The following is a 17501-nucleotide window of genomic DNA, read 5'->3' as shown; positions in this document are numbered from 1 at the left end:
ATAGGCCAACTTGTCCCATGTGCCTGTGTGCTTCCTTTCTAACACAAACACACACACACACACACACACACACTGCTCTTAGCAGTGGCACAAGGATCCTCTGTGCTTTTACAGCTCTTGCCTTGTTGGAGCCCTTAAGGTGGTATTGGCAATAATTATACATTTTAGAAGTTTCTCATGAGCACCAGATACTTTGATGATGAACTACCTCAGTGTATATGCAAATTCTTAGTTGAACCCTGTGAGTTAAGCTTTATTATCATTACAAACACATGAATACTTTACTTGCCATCTCTATATTATCTGTGAACAGCATGTGAAGAGGATTTTCAAGCCTAAATTGTAAAGTTCTCACCAAATACTATCTAATAATATCTTGTGCGTGCAAGAAACTCAGCATTCTTCTAGTCCAATATTATAAAAGTGAAAATGAATAAAAATCATGAGTAATGAAATGCAAATAATCTACGATGAAACACACGAGAAGATTCTTGAAAAAAGTTTATTGGCTTTTAAAACCACTTTAAAAATCTCACCAGTGAGTACTTTCCATTGAAAAAAGAAACAACGCTTTTGCAATATTAACAAGCTACTGTACATTAAGCAGTACACCAGACAACACCACAGAGGAGGGTTCTTCTACTGGTAGAAATGGACAAGATAGGCAAACAGAGTTGGTTCTGGTTCAGTCAAAGGTACAGAATCAGAGTCACTGTTTGATGGAGCTCCTGTACGCTTAAAGAGGTGCATTTCCTTCATTCAAATTCAAATATCAGTGCCTTATTGATACAGAAAACAATTAAGAGAAAATGTTAAAATTTCTTCACAAATGTATCTAGCAAAATAAGAATATGTAAAATCGACAAAAAAATAAACAGTTGTCAACAAAACATATAGAATAACATTAATTTAGTAAACAGCACACAATGAACGTAATGTAACTCATGAAACTAGCACTGCCAGTCTGGTTAACAAAACCTGCTCAAATCACAGAAGACAGTGGTTACCAAGGATACAAAGTACAACAGAAGTCATCACACATGCGTGCGTACAATCATTTATCAACATAATGAGCATGTAGGTTTTAAAAGGTTATTTTAACTTTTTCCCCTCAATGCTTTATATTCTCATGTATGAGAACGAGTAAGAATGTGTATCTCACTGAGATTAATGCACATTTTGCTACAAGACAATTAGTCATATTCTGACAATTCAGTTAATTTCCTTACTCATCTTGTCATAAAAATATTTTTGCGGGCAGCCATAATTACATTTGTCCATAAAGATGTGGCAAAACCAGGTGTCATAAAAATTTAGTGCAATAATGTGAACCTCCGGAGTTTGCTGAAACGTTGAGTGATGGGGTTTTCCAGTGTCTGCTGAAAAAGGCTTTGAGCACAAATGTGTCACAGAAATGTTTGCAACCAGCTAACAGTATCACGTTAACGTTTTTTTTTCTCAATATACCATGCTATTGATACTGCTCAAAGTACACACCACGTCTGCACAACCGCAGAGACCTATTATCTTTGAACTGAGGAAACAAAATCAAATCAGCAAGCGAGACCAGACAGCATTACTTTTACAACACATTGAGCCAGAAATGTAACACACAACATACAGTATCTTGCCGACTATAGATCTGTTAAGCTTTTTTTCTCTTTTTAAATGGCACATACTTAGCTAGAATAATGGCCATAATATAGTGTCTTGATACATCAACTTTCTATGTATCTATCCTATGTACAAATGGAGCTTTAACATGACTTATACAACATTGACAATAGCCAAAAACTCAAGCAAGCATCCTACTGTATCACAGAGCCTACCTGGCTAGCAGTGATGGGTTCAACATGCTTTCAGGTCCATGGTCACCTATTAAACAGAGGACAGTGACCATTTCACAAATTTACATACTGTACATAAGATTTATGCAACTCAGTCCTCAAGTGCAATAAAACTTTCCTCGAGGGCGCCCCGTTCCCCCCCACCCACCACCCCCATCGCCGACGGTTACTCGGGAGTGTCCTCCTGGGGTATTAATCTCATGTTAGTTAAACTGATGGTCTTTGGTATGGGAACAAAAAAAAGGCCAGATCGCCGCAAAACGATAAATTCGAGAGTTCCATCTGGATCTCGAGACGGCCTCCCTCTGCCACATCTCACCTTCTACTTGATGAAGCCTTCTCCATACCACCGATGTTCTTATCCAATCAGGGAGCAGAACACGCCGACGGAACAAAAACAACAACAACAAACGGAAAACCCATCGTGAATTTAAAAGTGTGCCTTCTGGTGTTTGTTTTTTGTTTTTGGATGAAATGACAGCCAATCAAATTCTTCTAATCTGTTACCGACGAGAACACACACACACGTGGGGCTGGGCGGGGGGGTGGGTGGTAGTCTTCAGCCTGTACAATAAGCATTTTATACACGGCAAAAGAAACAAGTGAAACAAGAGTAACAGCTGCCTTGATATGACAAAGCTCTGGATGCTTCCAAAGTCATCTGAAGAGTTTTACTATATACAGTCTCTTTAAAGATGGCGTAAGGCCTTGACTTTGGGAATAAGGCAGCCAAAGTTGTTGATTCCTTTCCACGTATATATATATATAAGTCCACAAAGTGGGCCTGAATTCCCGTCTTCTCCTCGTCCAACTCCCTTTTATAAGATATTAAACAGTACAAGAAGTATAGGCTTTAAGAAAAAATTTCACTCTTGGACAATGCTCAGATGTTGGTACATGATAAAGTATAAAGATTATGTCATAAATTCAGCACCTGGCAGCAGGAGATGCTACCCTTGTTATTATTCAGATATGGCAGGCAAATGTACTATAACTATTATGTGCATATACTACAGTCCAGATGTTGTTTTTTCTATTTGGTTGACCTTAAAACTGCACACAAGCTGAAAATTGTATACAACAGCACACATCTTTTTTGGTGAAGTCTTTTGTGCCAAATTTCTATCTTCGCTTTCGTTGAGTTGAATATAAATATTGCATTATTGTTAGGCTATAACGTGGAAGATTTAGGTTTTCTTTTCTTTTTTTATCTGCTCTTTGCCGAGTGCACGCTGCCGCCATAACTGCACTGCCGCTGCCGACTCCGACTACAAACGCTCGCACTTCCGATTTGGGATGAGGGAGAGAGATTTAGTCATGTACTGTAAAATTCAGGGTGACAAATGATCGACAAAAAGGAGAGGAGAGAACGTAAAGAGATCGAGTCGGAGAGATTTCCTGGTAAGCCTGGCACTTTTTTTTAACGGAACGAATGGCAAAGTCCAGACAAATCCCAAATATAGTTCAAAAAAACGGATCAACTACGTACAGACCGGACAGACGACAGAGACGACAGAAATCATACAGGATGGAAAGAGATCGTTAGCCCAACATCTCCACTGTGGTGGGCTGGTCTTTGCTTTCCAGCCAGTCGAAACCAGAGTTCACAGTATCACTGCATATCTGCTGAAAAAGCGGGTCGTTCTTCAGCTCTTCCAGTGTCGAGTCTTCATATTGTTCCTGCTGCTGATTGGGGTCGAACAGCAGGTTGGCGTCCAATGTGTTAAGGTCAGTGATGCTACTGGACAGGTCCGAGGTCAGTCTCATGTCGTTGGAAAAGTCCGACGCCACGGCGTTGAGCTCCGACGCCACCTGGCCCACCAGCTGCGAGCTGGGGTTGAGTCCGTCGTCGGCCCCCAGCAAGTTCTTGACGGTGTTGAAGTCCAGCTGCTGTTGCTCGTCCTCCGCCTCCTGCTGCTGTGTGCTCTGGAGGAGGAGCTGCGGTTGTGTCTGAACAGGGTTCTCCTGGAGCTGGAGCTGCTGGTCTTGCTCCCCGGGCCCCGCTTGTGCTTGGCTGTCGCCGGCGGAGAAACTCACCTGTTCCCCGCCGCCGCCGGTGAGGAAGCTGTGCTGCTGGAGCTCAAAGGCGGCGGGGCTGGAGCTGATGGGCAGCTGTGTCGGGTGGGCGGCTCCTGCGACGAAGGCGGGCGTGGTCTCCAGGATCTGCGTGAGGTTCATTCGGGCCGTGTAGTTAGAGGGGAGGTTGTTGATGCCCAGGCCGCGGACAGAGTCGTCCCCCTCGGCTTCCATCTTGCTCAGGAGAACGTTGGTGATTTTGGCAGTATTACTTTGGCCCTGCACAGGCAGCATCTCGCTCTGCATCATGATGTTCAGAGGGACGGACTGACTGCGCTGGACCATGCTGTGGACGGAGCCCACCGTCTGGCTGTTGGACAGAATGCTGAGGACCTCGGAGGTGATGGGCGAGTTGAAAGGCGAGACCACGGCGCGGGTGGTGGTGGTGGTCGTGTTGGTGGTGGCGGCGGTGGGGAGGCCGTTGTTACCGCTGAAGTTCCTCTGGCGCACTGCGGGGCTGACGCTGCGGCAACGGAACACACTGGACGCAGACGAGGTCGAGGCCTTGTTGTCCATCGGTGCCGGCACGGCGAAGCTCTCCTGTTTAGTCAGGATAGATACAGCAGATATAAGCTGCTGCTGTTGCTGCTGTTGTTGCTGCACAGGGGAAATGGGGGTCAAACGACCAAAGTGAGCAACATCCTGTCTGGACTGCGCCTGAAACGACGGACTAGGGATTGCAAAAGCATGTGGCTTGCGAAACTGATCATCCACCAGGTCTTGATAGCTGGGCAGAAGGCCGATGCCGTGGTTGGCCAAAGGACCTGGAGTGTTGCTGTTGTACCGGTTGTTGATCCACTCCAGCTTGGCCTTGTCAGGGTGCGTTGCCATGGGCCTCTGCATGGGCTTGACGGGGCTGCTGGAGACGATGCTGGCGTCATGGTAACCTGTGATGCTGGAGTTGATCGGAGTGAAAGCGAACGGGTTCCTGCACTCCACCGGGCTGGGGGGGACGCTGCTGCTGCAGTTGGACAGCGGCGTGCTGATGGGGGTGTGGCGGCCCAGGACTCCGTCCACGGGCGTGATGGGAGCCATGCGGGAGCAGGGGCTCTCTCTCGTCATGGTGTGCCCCAGCGTCATCTCTGACGTGGGCGTGGGTGTCGGGGTGGGCGTGGGCGTCGGGGTGGGGGTCTGGACCGGAGTGGTGCTGCTGTGAGCCGAGTGGTAGAAGGCGGCACCGGCCTGAGCGTTCAGGATGGAGCCCTGGTTGCCCGCCTGCTGGCCTTGGAGCGACACGTCCACGCAGCTGCTGAACAGAGGCTGCAGGCCCTTCAGCTTCATCTGCTCCTCCATTTGGACCAGCTCCTCCACGATGCTGTCCTGGGTCATGTCGTCGTCGTTGAAGGGGAAGTAGTCCATGCTGGGCTGAGAGCCGGCGAAGTCGACCATCTCCTGTGTGAGGGTGAGCTGCCCTGAGGCCTCGGAGGTTTGGGTTATCATGGAAAGTTGGTCGGCTGGGGCTTGTTTGTGTTCTGCTGGTATCTGCTGAGTAAACGCCTGCTTACGAAGCTCCTCCAGCTGTCCCTCCTCCCATATTGTGCTCTTTAAGTCACTGATCACAGAGGCGTCCTGTGCTCCTGAGTTGGCTGGTATGGCGTGAGGGTCCCCAGTGATCTGCTGTAACAACATCTCGTCGGACGTGTTGTTCCCAGCGGCGCCGGTGCTGGTGCTAGTGCTGAGAGGATGGTCGGCGGGTTTCAACACCAAGGCCAGGGGTTTCACAACAGTCTGGGAGCCCTCTGTGTGTGTGATGGGCGAGTCGGAGAGTGCAAGGATCTGCGTGGGCCCCATGTGTTTCACAGTCACTTTGCACGGGGCACTCTCTGGTCTGGCAGGAGTTCCTGGTCTGGGGATCCTCTTCACTCCAATGCTGAGTCCGGGTTTGGGATTGTCAAGTAGAGCCAGTGGCTGCTGGGAGATAAAGACCCTTTTCACGGGGATCACGTGGGAGTCCCCGCTCGGGCCCGTCCGCTTCCTGGGGCTCTTGGAGTCGTCCTTGGACAGGGTGAGAGCCGAGGAGCCGCTGGATAACGTGCTGCCATTGGAATTGTGATTATCAACAGTCAGGTACAAAGTGCTGTCACTGTGACAGTTACTGTTATTGCTGTCCTGAGTCCCAGCTACAGCTATAGAGGAGGGGGAGGAAGTGGCGTCCATTTTTAGCCTGGCTCCTTTGTCTGGTCCTGGTGAACACTTGACAAGGAAGCTGGGTTCACTGGCTGCCCTGAACTTAGCCACTCTCTCGTCTCTGTCTTTCTTTTCGTCATTTCCGAGTTCGGACACCATTCTGGTGTCGTTGGAGAGGGTGAGGGTGGCGATGGGGGCGCAGGGTCTGATCGCAGGAGACTGAGGCGCCATCCCGTGAGAATGATGGAAGTCATCCAGAGCGACCGAGGCACTCATGCCCGCCGAGGCCGGACGCACGGTTGTGCTGTTGTTGCCGCCGCTGGGGGCCAACGCGATGGCCGTCATCTTCACCACATTGACTGAGCTGACGTGGGGGTTGGGCATCACAGTTTTGATGGGGCTGTTGGTGATGAGCAGGGTGGGGGGGGAGCGCAGAGTGATGGCACTGGTCGCGGAGGGCTTGGGCAGAATCTGAGCGTACCGGTGCCGTGCCAGTCGGTCACCCACGGGGCTGGCTGAGATATTCTGAGGGGTTTTGGGGGACTGTTTAAGAGACTGAGTGACCACTTGGAAGTTCACAGGCACGACTTTCCCCTCTGCTGTCCCTACAGGACTGGGCGAGGTCATCAGCTGCCTGCCTCTCTGTACCTGGGAGAATAACAGTCACATGTAAGATGATACATAAGGGTTCAATCAGGAATAAAACATCTGAATAAATGGAGTTTTGTGTCTCCCCATACCGTGACTGGGCTGGGGACAGCTGCTACTACGATGCCTATAGTGGGCTGTGGAGAGAGCAGGGCGGGGCTGCCACAGGGTATGATGGGGCCGGGGGTGCTGACCTCGGCCCTCTTGCCCTGGATGTCGCAGGGCAGGGGCGAGTGGAGCTTCTGCTCCTGCTGCTTCTTCTGGATCTTGCGCTGCAGCTGCTGCTTTGCGTCGACAGAGGGCGAGGGCAGGGTCTTCACCTGGGGCTGGAAAGAGTTCGCCTCAGCCGTGGGCACAAACGCAGAGGAGGGCGTTGGGGTCTTCATTCCTGCTGAGAGAAGCAAAGTTGAAAATGGCTCCCTCATCTGGACGAGCATCAACATCTGCCTGGGGTGAAAGTCTGACGTCTGGACGGCTTTACCTGTGGGGGTTCCTGTCATAACAGTGAGGGCAGCCATGGACTTGGTACCAATGTAGTGGCTGTTGAGCAGGAAGCGGGCCAGGTCCTCCACGTTGTCAAACTGACGACTCAGGACTTTCTGGGCCCACTCGCACACCAGACCGCAGGCTGCGGATCGCATTTCATCTTCGGCACTCGGCGACTGACCCGTAGGTTCCATCAGCTCACACTGCGAGTCAAAGAGATGAGGGGATGAGGATCGGAACAGTCCCACTCAGTTAGGTTGTGTAAAAAAAAGTGCTAAAGGCAAAACTTACGCCATCACCAGATTTCTGCAGATCCAGGTTTGGTAAAGATGGCATGTGAACAAAAGCTTTCTTCCTTAATCCACTGTAGCAATATGTGAACATAGGGTTAAGGCTTTTATAACATAAATACTTACTGTGTCTTTTCTATTCCTCTCTTTTGCATCAAATGTAAAACCAAATAACAGCTCTACAGTGTGTCAGACAACTGTAAATACAATTTCTAATATTGCCGGCATATTGCTTCAGCTGCGTCCACCTGGTGTTCCAAGTTGCTGTGAGGAACCTGTGTTACCGGCTGAGAGCAGCTCATTTACATGGCAACGTGAAAGGATATTTGGATTTTCCCCTCATGCCCAGGCGACGCGCCTTCATGTTGGGGAAGACGTTCTTCATGATCTTACCAAAGTCTGCGGCGCTCAGTGGATTGTAGCCGAGATTGTCACAATAGCTCCTGCGAGATTAGAGAAGGAGAAACGGTGAGGGTGAGGAGATTTTATGAATGAAAGCGTGACAGAGATCCGATCGCAATGAGTTCTGTCTGCATTTACATCGACGTATGACCCCGCCGTGTACACAATGAAGGTGTAAATTAGGCTAGAAACACGTTCCCCTTTCCCTCCCCGCTCCCCTGACGACAGGATCGCTACTCACTTGTATTCATCGTACACCTCTTGCTTTGGGAGGGAAGTCTCTGGATGCTCCTCTAGGTGATTCCGTATCCAGTTGAATGCGTACATCTGTTGAGTACGGCTTGACGACATGGAACTCTGATCACTAAGATGCGCGGTGGGGGAAGGGGGAAAAACAAACTTTCGGTGAGGCATTGGTCGCCGACTGACACACGCCATTTCTTGTGAATACGGAAACGTCAATACCATAATCCAGCAGCAGAGGACCCCCTCTCACTCTCAGTCCAAATGTGCAGAATTGGGGGGTGATGAATTGATATGGGGAAACAAATGAAACACATGGACAGCTAGGTACAGCAGCAATCTACACCTAACAGTATTACTTTAGAATGATTATCCACCGTGCAGCAGGAATGGATGAGTGACACTTAAAGACGTGAGGCTAAAAATAAACTCACCGCCGACCTGGAAATAAAATCACAATAACAAAGAGAAATACTGCCAAACGAAATTAAATAAGCAAAATGAAATTAAAGGATATAGAAATTATAATATTCTAATAAAATACACTTTATTCGCAGAGTTCAGACTTTTTTTCTTTTTTTTTTATACACAAGAGACTGAAACTGTGCTGCAGCTGTGTGTGTGTGTGTGTGCTACATGGGAACCATTACCTTTTATCATTGCCACTGCTGGGACCAGAAGGCAACTTAAGGTAGAGGTAGAGTTTTTCGATGTCTGTAAACTTCTCAACATCTTGCTGTAAACGTTTAAAAAAAGGAGTAAAGAGAACGAAAGGCAAAGGGTTAAATATGTGCGATGACAAAAAGGGGAAACATCTTCTACTCGTGTGTGTTTGAAGGTGAAATACGGCACGTTTCTCCCAAAAGACTCTCTGGAGGGAGGGGGAGGGGGGAGGGGGGGGAGAGAGAGAGAGAGAGAGAGGGACTGACCAATAGTCAAACTCCAGACTTTGCATAGTAAATGAGGCTGATTTTCATGAAGCAGGGTTTGGGTTTTTGCCCAATTTCAGTTTGGAAGTATTCAGATAAAATTTTGAATTTAATGCTCATCAAAATACAAATTCCACCCTTACTGCTTTACAATCGTTTCCCTAAGAATAGATTCATCATCGCACTTCTTCCCTTTCTATTTTGCCTCTTTGTTGCTACGGGAACCAATACTTGAATGAACGAGATGAGAGCCGTCAGCCAATGAGCACTGAATGAAAAAGGCCATTTACTACAAGCAGGGAGTGACTGACCCCGGCTGCATCCTCTCTCTATGTTCACACTGCTCATGCTTCACGCTTTCAAGTCACATACTCTCAACCGTGACCCTCAAAGATTTTATGAACATCTTAAAACGGCTTCAGAAGTTGGATTTTACTTGCAAAAATACGGCTGGATTTGGATTTGAATGTTTATTTTCCTTGTATTGCTATTTCGGTATCGAGCCAGTCACGATTTTAACATTTTTTATGCCTAATTTTGCATTATTCTACATGATTTCAAATATATTTATGGATTTTAAACAAAAATCCGGGTGCACACAACATGAACACAGAATTTATGATTTTTAAACAAATTTTCCCTTTTTTCTGGTGCTCAGTGAATCCAGGCAGGCATACACACAGTATAACACCAATATATAACACAAGGAAACACATAGAATTCAGATATAAATGTATTTAAGATGTAACAAGGATCCAATCCCTTTAAGTCATACTTGGATACTCACAATGTAAACAAAAACAACTCACAGCTATTAATATAGTAAAGCTTGCAGTGTAATGCAACCCTACAAAACACCATCACAACCTCTGGCCTAAAAAAATACCCATAAAACAAAAACAAAAAAATGTAAAAATACATTAAGGAATGTGTTGCACGGCTAACAATGACATCATCAGGGCTCATGATATTGGGTCCAACAGCTGGATTTATACTCAAGTTCAAAAGGCAAAAACTGATATAATAAATATATAACTAAGTGGTTAAAATCACACACAAGCTGTTGAAATTTAAATACGAAGGTGTGTGTTTTAAGTATTATTCTCTCTAAATTCTCTCTTACATGTGTTGGTGTCACGCCCACTTTACCAGCAAGAAAATGACACAAAATAAAATAAAATACAGACTTTAAACGCTACACAAAAACAGTCAAACCGTCAATATTGGATCATATCTTGAGTCTCAAATCAGAACACAGTGGATCGTTGCTACTCACCAATATGCTGTCCACTTTTGATTGTACAGATTTGCTGAAATGAAGAAGAGAGCAAAGATTATATTTGTGTCAAATGGATTCAATCACGCAGGGTTTTAACATAACGTGGGTTACAGTTGGGAAAAAAAATCAATTCAAAACATTTCAATCAATGTGATGCACATCAAACAGGCCATGTGACAAAATGAACACCTAAACAAATATGGATAGAAATAACCTCATCAGATCAAAGTGTACCATGTTGAGATTTATTCCTTTTACACACGTTCCAGCTCCATTATATGACGCTGTAATCGGCGTGTGCGTGTGTTATCTGGTGACCTGTGTGTGTGTGACACCTGTCATGGTGAGCATCAGCAGCACCGGTGTGGTTGGTGTCATCTATAACATGGCCTCCTATGGCTCCCTGCTAATGATTACAGACACTACCGCTGCACACACCGACGGGACCGTGTCACTCCCCCCACAAACAAGCGACCTGCTACCGCCTCTATAATCGCTGCTACCGGATCCGAAGCAGAAACATTGGGTTCTACAGGGAGCGTGTGTTGTTATTTCCAGCGGCTTTGTGCAGCACACACACTGCCTGCCTGCCTCCCTGACACGCTAATTACGAGGCTATAGCTAGCGTAAAAAGGGGCAGAGTGGAGCTTGGGAGCCCCCTCATCTTTCCATCCTTACCAAATTGAATTTTTTATTTTGAACTGCAACGCGTTCGCCTCGGGCCCCTGGAGTCCCGGCACCAACGCTGGAAGAGAGCCTAATCCCGAGGCAGGCTTCTGACCAGGTTGTTGTTGATCATCAGCCATCACGATGGAGGGGTTGGTGGGGAGCTTTAACAAGTAGGCCTCATCCCCGGCTGTGCACTGCACCGGACCCACCGCTGCTGGAGCGGCTCAGGCAGCTAGGACAGCCCGCTGAATCCAGCACACAACATGGCTACCAGACACCGTGATGTGACCCTCGGAGAACACAAAACAAAAGCAACAGAAAAAATAGTCGGGTGTACAAAAGGCATTTCGCTGTGCTCTCCGCTGCCGCAAATAGCACGCCTGCAGCAGGCAGCAGCAGCTACAGACGAGCCGCTGCGTCAAGTTCAGCACAGAAGGCCGCCACAGGGCCGGAACACCAGCGGGCCATGCCTTCAAAATAAGAGTGAACAAATGTTCATTTTTAACATTGAAAGCTTTTAATTGATATTCTTCAGTTTATTATTACACTGTACTTAATCAATAACACTTTTAAGCAGAGGGACTCAACACTCAGCCCTGCGCTGTAATGATGTCAGCATTCTTTCCATCTGAAGGAAACATATCTAGCATGAATGAATGTTTCCGACAGATTTAGTACCCAGATCATTTATTTTACCTTGATTTATTTATTTTGATCATGTATGTTAATATTTTCCCCAGGCTATCTTCAGAAATTCACACATGTAACACCTGGTGTGTGAATCAGTTGCATCTGATATGATTCAAAACTACAGTAATTTTTACATCACATGAAGAGGATTTGAATGTGCAATAAGTACCATCATCATCTACAGTGACCGTCTCAATGTCACCTGCATATGTTTTGTTTCTCCATTGGTTCATTTGGATTTCAGTTGCCATCATGAATTTTCCCTTGATCATATTGTTTGGCCTCGTTTTCCTGGTGAAGATACCTTAAAAATCTAAATTGGGTTTTTCACAACTAATCAATATCAAAGCACCCTGTAAAGGCAATAATAAGTCTGTATTAATTGCCCAAATACATTAGACAAAGTAATAATAATAGTTAGGGAAATTGGAAAAGGACAATAATCAATACTTTCAAACAAAGAAGTGATTTGTATGCGGTAGAAACAAGCAGAAGCAGAATGTTACAAAAGGAGCAGCAATATGTGGTGTGTGTGTGTGTGCAATATGGTTGTTGATGATACATGAGAAGATCAGAGAAAACAATGCTGGAAATGGGAAATGGATGTTATATTGTTGTAGGGTATATTCATCATCAAATATATTATTATCATTATTAAACTCTTGAATTGGTGCTTATATTGCTAATATTGATATACCAATATCTATGATAACAATCAATGGACCACACTGTTAAAGCCTTTAGGACAAGTAAATGATGTGGAACCTTCTTCAGATGCACTTAATGACGTCTGGTTATGTTATAATTGATCACAGTGCAAGACGTTTCGATTTTCACTTAATTTGAAAATCCTGACCGGGACTTTACGTTTCCATTATGGATTACTTAATGCTGTTTTCTGTCAAGTAGTTCCACTGTCAGCCGCCAGGGGCGTTGGTGCAGGAAGCAGGCTGATCTGATAGTGACAACGGGTAAACAGCCAGGATGATACCAGTTCAACACACAAACCAGTAGTTAATCAGTGTTGCTTTTGATCTTAGAATTTACCAGTAAGTTTCTATCAAACAATCGTCCGATAAAAATCTCTATTATCGCATCCATGATTCATAATTTATCCTGCTCATCCCAGTTTACTATTAATTTTTATGGCTGTAATGTGAGACAAAGCTGGTGCAAAAAATAACCCAGGAGAATGAGCTGAATTCAGACAGTGTGTACCAGATATAAATACACCACACACTCATGTCACACCCGTGGATCCATTATGGATGACATTTATGGAAAATATTCCGTATAGTTTGGGTCATAAATGATGTAGCAGGCCCACAAATAATCAGTGACAGCACAAGTAATCTTTTCATGGAAATAGAAATGTGAAAACCCAAATGAATGAAGTCACCAGGTCAGGAAAAACAAGACCTAAATAAATTCTTTCGTCATGATTTATTTTATACTGCCATCTATTGTTAGAAACAGGCAATGTTACTCCACTGAAACGGCAGACATGGGGAAGACATGCAAGGACAAGGCCTCTTCATTCTACACTCTGAGGACAAGAGCAACCACAACCATAGAAACGTCATCAAAACTATAGATGTAGATCCTAACACGAAACTATCAGCTGATCTATTATCCAGGTCAGGACATTAGGGTGTACCAATTAAAACACAAAAGCTGATTACTATTAGTCACCTTGTGTAATTATAATCTCTCTCTCTCTCTCTCTCTCTCTCTCTCTCTCTCTCTTTCTCTCTCTCTCTCTCTCTCTCTCTCTCTCTCTCTCTCTCTCTCTCTCTCTCTCTCTCTCTTAACCTGCAGCAGTTAATTCTGGTTTGTGATGTTTACCAAGAAAGAATAGACAAAATAGCAAAGTGTATATACTGCATCTTATTTTTGTTATTGTGGTATTTACACATTTCATTGATATACATTATAGTTCAATAACCTCTACAAATATAAACTATTTTCTCCTCCATATAGAGTAGATTTTTAACCGTGACGGTACATTTTGAATTTATGATTTGTGCTCAAAAGGCTGCAATATCTCAAGATTTGAGTTTCAAGAAGCTCTGCTGTCTGTCAGAGTGTAAGGGAAATGTTCCTTTGATATGACACATAACATCCCAGACAGAAACAAGTTCCACATTTGTAATCTACTTCAGCACAGGAACATGAAGATAAAATTGATCATCTGGCTGAATCTTTGCTTTGATCTCCTCCATCGCTTCTCTTTCTCTCTCAGTGCATTGCAGTCACCCATCAGGCCCTGTGTCATTTTCTTGTTGACAACATCAGAGGTGTGGAATTTCAAGAAAATGTTGTTTCCTTGTTAGTCGTTGTTTCTCACTCTATTTTTGACGTTGGGTTTCTGGCTATTCCCGTCTGATTTATTTTACTGTCAATCTCCTGTCACTTCTGATTTGGGTTGGAGGGTCTCATCTCAGCGGTCTTTGCCCTTGCTCATTCTTCCAAATGTTAGCTTCACTTCCTTAAAATGTGTTATCATATTTGTATTCACGTAAAGAGTATTTTGACTGAAGTAATAGGCCGTCTTATAGGATCGGTTTGTTGTGACTTGTAAGGCCTACGTGAAGACAACAGCAACATGTGCTCCATCCCATAATCACTGCTTCTTATTACGCCCGGCTATCTATATTGGAGCTTTGATTTCGTGGGATTCTCCCGGGAAATCTCTCCAGGTCACCTGCTAAACTAGCGGCAACCTAACGCTACCCGTCTTTGCCTTGTAGATGCTGCCGAATGTGGGTCGGCGAGGCAAAGAGGTCAGTAGGTCTGTCTCTCACGTGCTCGCTGGAGCCGTGGCGATTTGCAATCCTCTTACAACCCCCACTTATTCTGGCACAAGAAGAGGAAGACTCAGAGATCAGCCTGCCGTGCACAGGTCTTATCCTGAACACTGTCACGCCAAGCAGGTATCAAACACCAGATCCAGCTCCAAGCGAGATGCTGCCTTCTCTGCACTTCACTACTGACCCTTTCTGTTAAATTTACATTTTTAATTCCATCAGGGAATAAGATATGGGTTACATACTACATTTTCCCATATCAATGAGATGAGAGTAAAAATATTTTGATAATATATGATATTCTGATTATATTTGTTCTCATGTTAAGCAGAAACTAACATATTAATGTTTAATCCATGTGTGAAATCACTGAATTCACTCTTTGGCACTATTGTACCTGTCTGGTTGTTTCCTTCTCATGTGTGTTTCTCAGTTTTAAGGTGAATTTGGCAAAATCAATTAAAATTCCTTCCCCACACAACCGCCTAATGGATGTTCTAACCTAAAAATGCCCTGAAACAGTCTTTATCTGGCTACTACAATTAGCATTTGTTCATATATACAAAATGTTGTGGGCACTGGCAGGAATCGAGGAAGGTGTTATTACACTGAAAAATTATTCTAAAGAATTTGTGGGTATTTTTCAAGATCAAGATCGAGATCGAGATCGAGATCGAGATCGAGATCAAGTTCAAGATCAAGTTCAAGATCAAGATCAAGACATATCCATTATTATTATTGTCCCTTCAAAACAGCATTAACATAAATATATTCCTGTGAATTAAATATATATTGTCTACACATAAATGCATACATAATGTGAAGCACAACATATATCTGTTTATATTAAATTAATAGTAATACTACAAATTAATAGTAATAATACAGTCCCCTCGGTACATTGCACCTTTTTTTTAAAAATATCAAAAATAATTGATAATAGCTTGGAAAAATAGATCAGAGCTGATATTGATCATGATGTTCTGTCTGCTGTGCATATGTACGTTAGTAAGGCACTAAGGAGACACAAATACTGTTCACATCCCCAAAATAAAAGCGCTTAGATTGTCACGTCTCCTATTTTCAGCGGCACAGTGAAATGTGGGAGTCCCTGTCTTTGACGTCACACACACACACAAACACATGCACATGCAACCTGTCCCAGGACGAGCTGTTATTGCAGATTTTTTCTTTTTTGCAGTGTCTTTCTTTCCTCCCTTTGGTGTCCCGTGGCAGAGCGGATGGGAAATTCTGATGTCATCAACCTTGGCACAGCGGGACAGAGGAGCATGCGGGCCCTCAGGGTGCCACTATTGGTGCCCATGTGTTTGTGCCTCGTAGATGGTGAAATGGATGGTGTGGTGCTGCCCGCCTGTGCTGCACCTGCGTCCCAGCATGCTGATTGATCAGTTTGGTCATGTGGAATGTCACCATCTGCTCCCCAGTCCCGCTCGCCTTCTTCTTGTGTGAATGCCAATCACTGGCAGGAAGATAGTTATTTAAGCCATGTCAAATCAGGCGCATGACGACGAGCACGGTGCCAACTACACTTCAAAATGTACGTCGCGGGCATATGCACGAGAGAAATGTCACGGTAAAATGGTTGACAGTGAGTTTAAGATGAAGAGATATTCTGTTTTCGCGTCTTTCACATCACGTTTAATCTGATTTGCTGTCCCTCAGTGTGATGTTGTGGTGATGATGAGTGTGTGCTGTGTTCATGATCTCATTGGTTTGTGTGAGTAAAGCCTCGATTTTCATTCTGGTAAAGGCTTCTTATTTCTTCTTCCATCCCCTTTCTTTTGCTCTTCGTGGCCTCTTAGTGGCCGGCAGCGTATCGGGGGGGCCATCAGCAGTGACATTCTTCATTGTAGAGCGTCATAACCAATGACATTTCAACCATGGGAAAATAAAGATATGCAAATTTGAACTCATTAACATTTGCATTACCTGTTTGAATAATCGCACTCCTGACAAGACTGTAATTAACTAAGATTGATGCAAAGTTCAGGGTGAGGGGACCGTATATATTTGCTCTTGGATCATTTCCCCAGCATGTATGTGTGTGCGGTGTGTGTGTGTGTGTGTGTGTGCATGCTTAGTGTCTCAGATAAAGAACTGATCTCTGTCAGAGGAAAAGGTCGCTTGGTAGCTTTTGGCATCTGTGTTTTATTTATAAAATGAAAACCGGCATTATTTGTTCTTTATTTTTAGTTCAAGGCGCCTGAGTGTTTCTTTCTTTCTTTCTTTCTCCTCTTTGGAAAAAGATGATGAAATAACCCTTGTGGGCTGCTCACCAACCAGAAAAAAAAAATCCACAACGCCGCGATGAAGATGAAGAGGAAGAGGTTGACCTGCTAACCCAGTTTGAGGATTAGACTTTGACTGCACTGCACAGCTCACCTTCAGAGGGACTGAGAGCGGGTTTGTTCAAGTTCATTTCTTCATCCCCTTCTCTTTCCATAAATGAATAAAACCATTATGCTGTATGTGTTTTGAGATTTTAACAGCTCTCTCAAACAGGAAATACATTCAAAATATTCCATGACTTGCCCGAATCCTCTGCGGCCCGGGCGAAGGTTTGTAAGAAAATGCGTCCGTGCTCCCAACCTTTGCTGCTTCAGTGGGAATTCTCTGATTGGATTTTGCTGAGGTCTCTGTAGGACCAAACGCTGTGCCAGGACACGGTGCCGCTCCCCAGGCCGGCACTGTGCTTCCTGCCAAAGACATCACTGTCCTCTCTAGGGAATCTTTTTCACATAGGATGCCAGGCAGAATGCACAAATAATCTCAACACATTATCTCCTCCACTGTGCTGGTTTAAGAATTTCAAAGGGCAAATTCTTTTTTTAAATGTTTTGTTTAGTAGATGATTTTTGATTGGAGATTGGTGCTAAAGATCAGGGTCAGAAGCAGGACGTCAAGCTCCTCAACGATAATACACAGTAAATAACAACAAAATATGTCAAATGTTCTATTAAATTAGTTTTTTATATCAATATTTTTTA

The 17501-nt window shown here is 44.7% G+C and overlaps 1 protein-coding gene across 2 annotated transcripts; it reads right to left on the bottom strand.

The window, feature by feature from the left end:
• Window positions 1-2883: 2883 nt before the first annotated feature.
• Window positions 2884-11408, bottom strand: rfx7b (regulatory factor X7b). Of its 2 annotated transcripts, none has more exons than XM_076141996.1 (10): window positions 11006-11408; window positions 10325-10358; window positions 8770-8855; window positions 8342-8371; window positions 8118-8240; window positions 7789-7917; window positions 7476-7548; window positions 7180-7387; window positions 6791-7089; window positions 2884-6698 (listed from the first exon to the last, which is right to left on the bottom strand). In XM_076141996.1, exons 1-10 carry the CDS (start codon window positions 11131-11133, stop codon window positions 3390-3392), a joined length of 4419 nt encoding a protein of 1472 aa, XP_075998111.1. In that variant the 5' UTR covers window positions 11134-11408; the 3' UTR covers window positions 2884-3389. The 2 variants fall into 2 exon arrangements, with proteins under 2 accessions (XP_075998111.1, XP_075998112.1); XM_076141997.1 differs by having other exon boundaries at window positions 6791-7086.
• Window positions 11409-17501: the final 6093 nt, after the last annotated feature.

This window comes from Genypterus blacodes, unplaced genomic scaffold (genome assembly GCF_046128005.1).
Source record: "Genypterus blacodes isolate CSIRO-AG114 ecotype Tasmania unplaced genomic scaffold, CSIRO-AGI_Gbla_v1 ptg000021l_1, whole genome shotgun sequence".
Taxonomy (NCBI): domain Eukaryota; kingdom Metazoa; phylum Chordata; class Actinopteri; order Ophidiiformes; family Ophidiidae; genus Genypterus; species Genypterus blacodes.
This window is presented reverse-complemented; position numbering and strand designations above follow the sequence as displayed.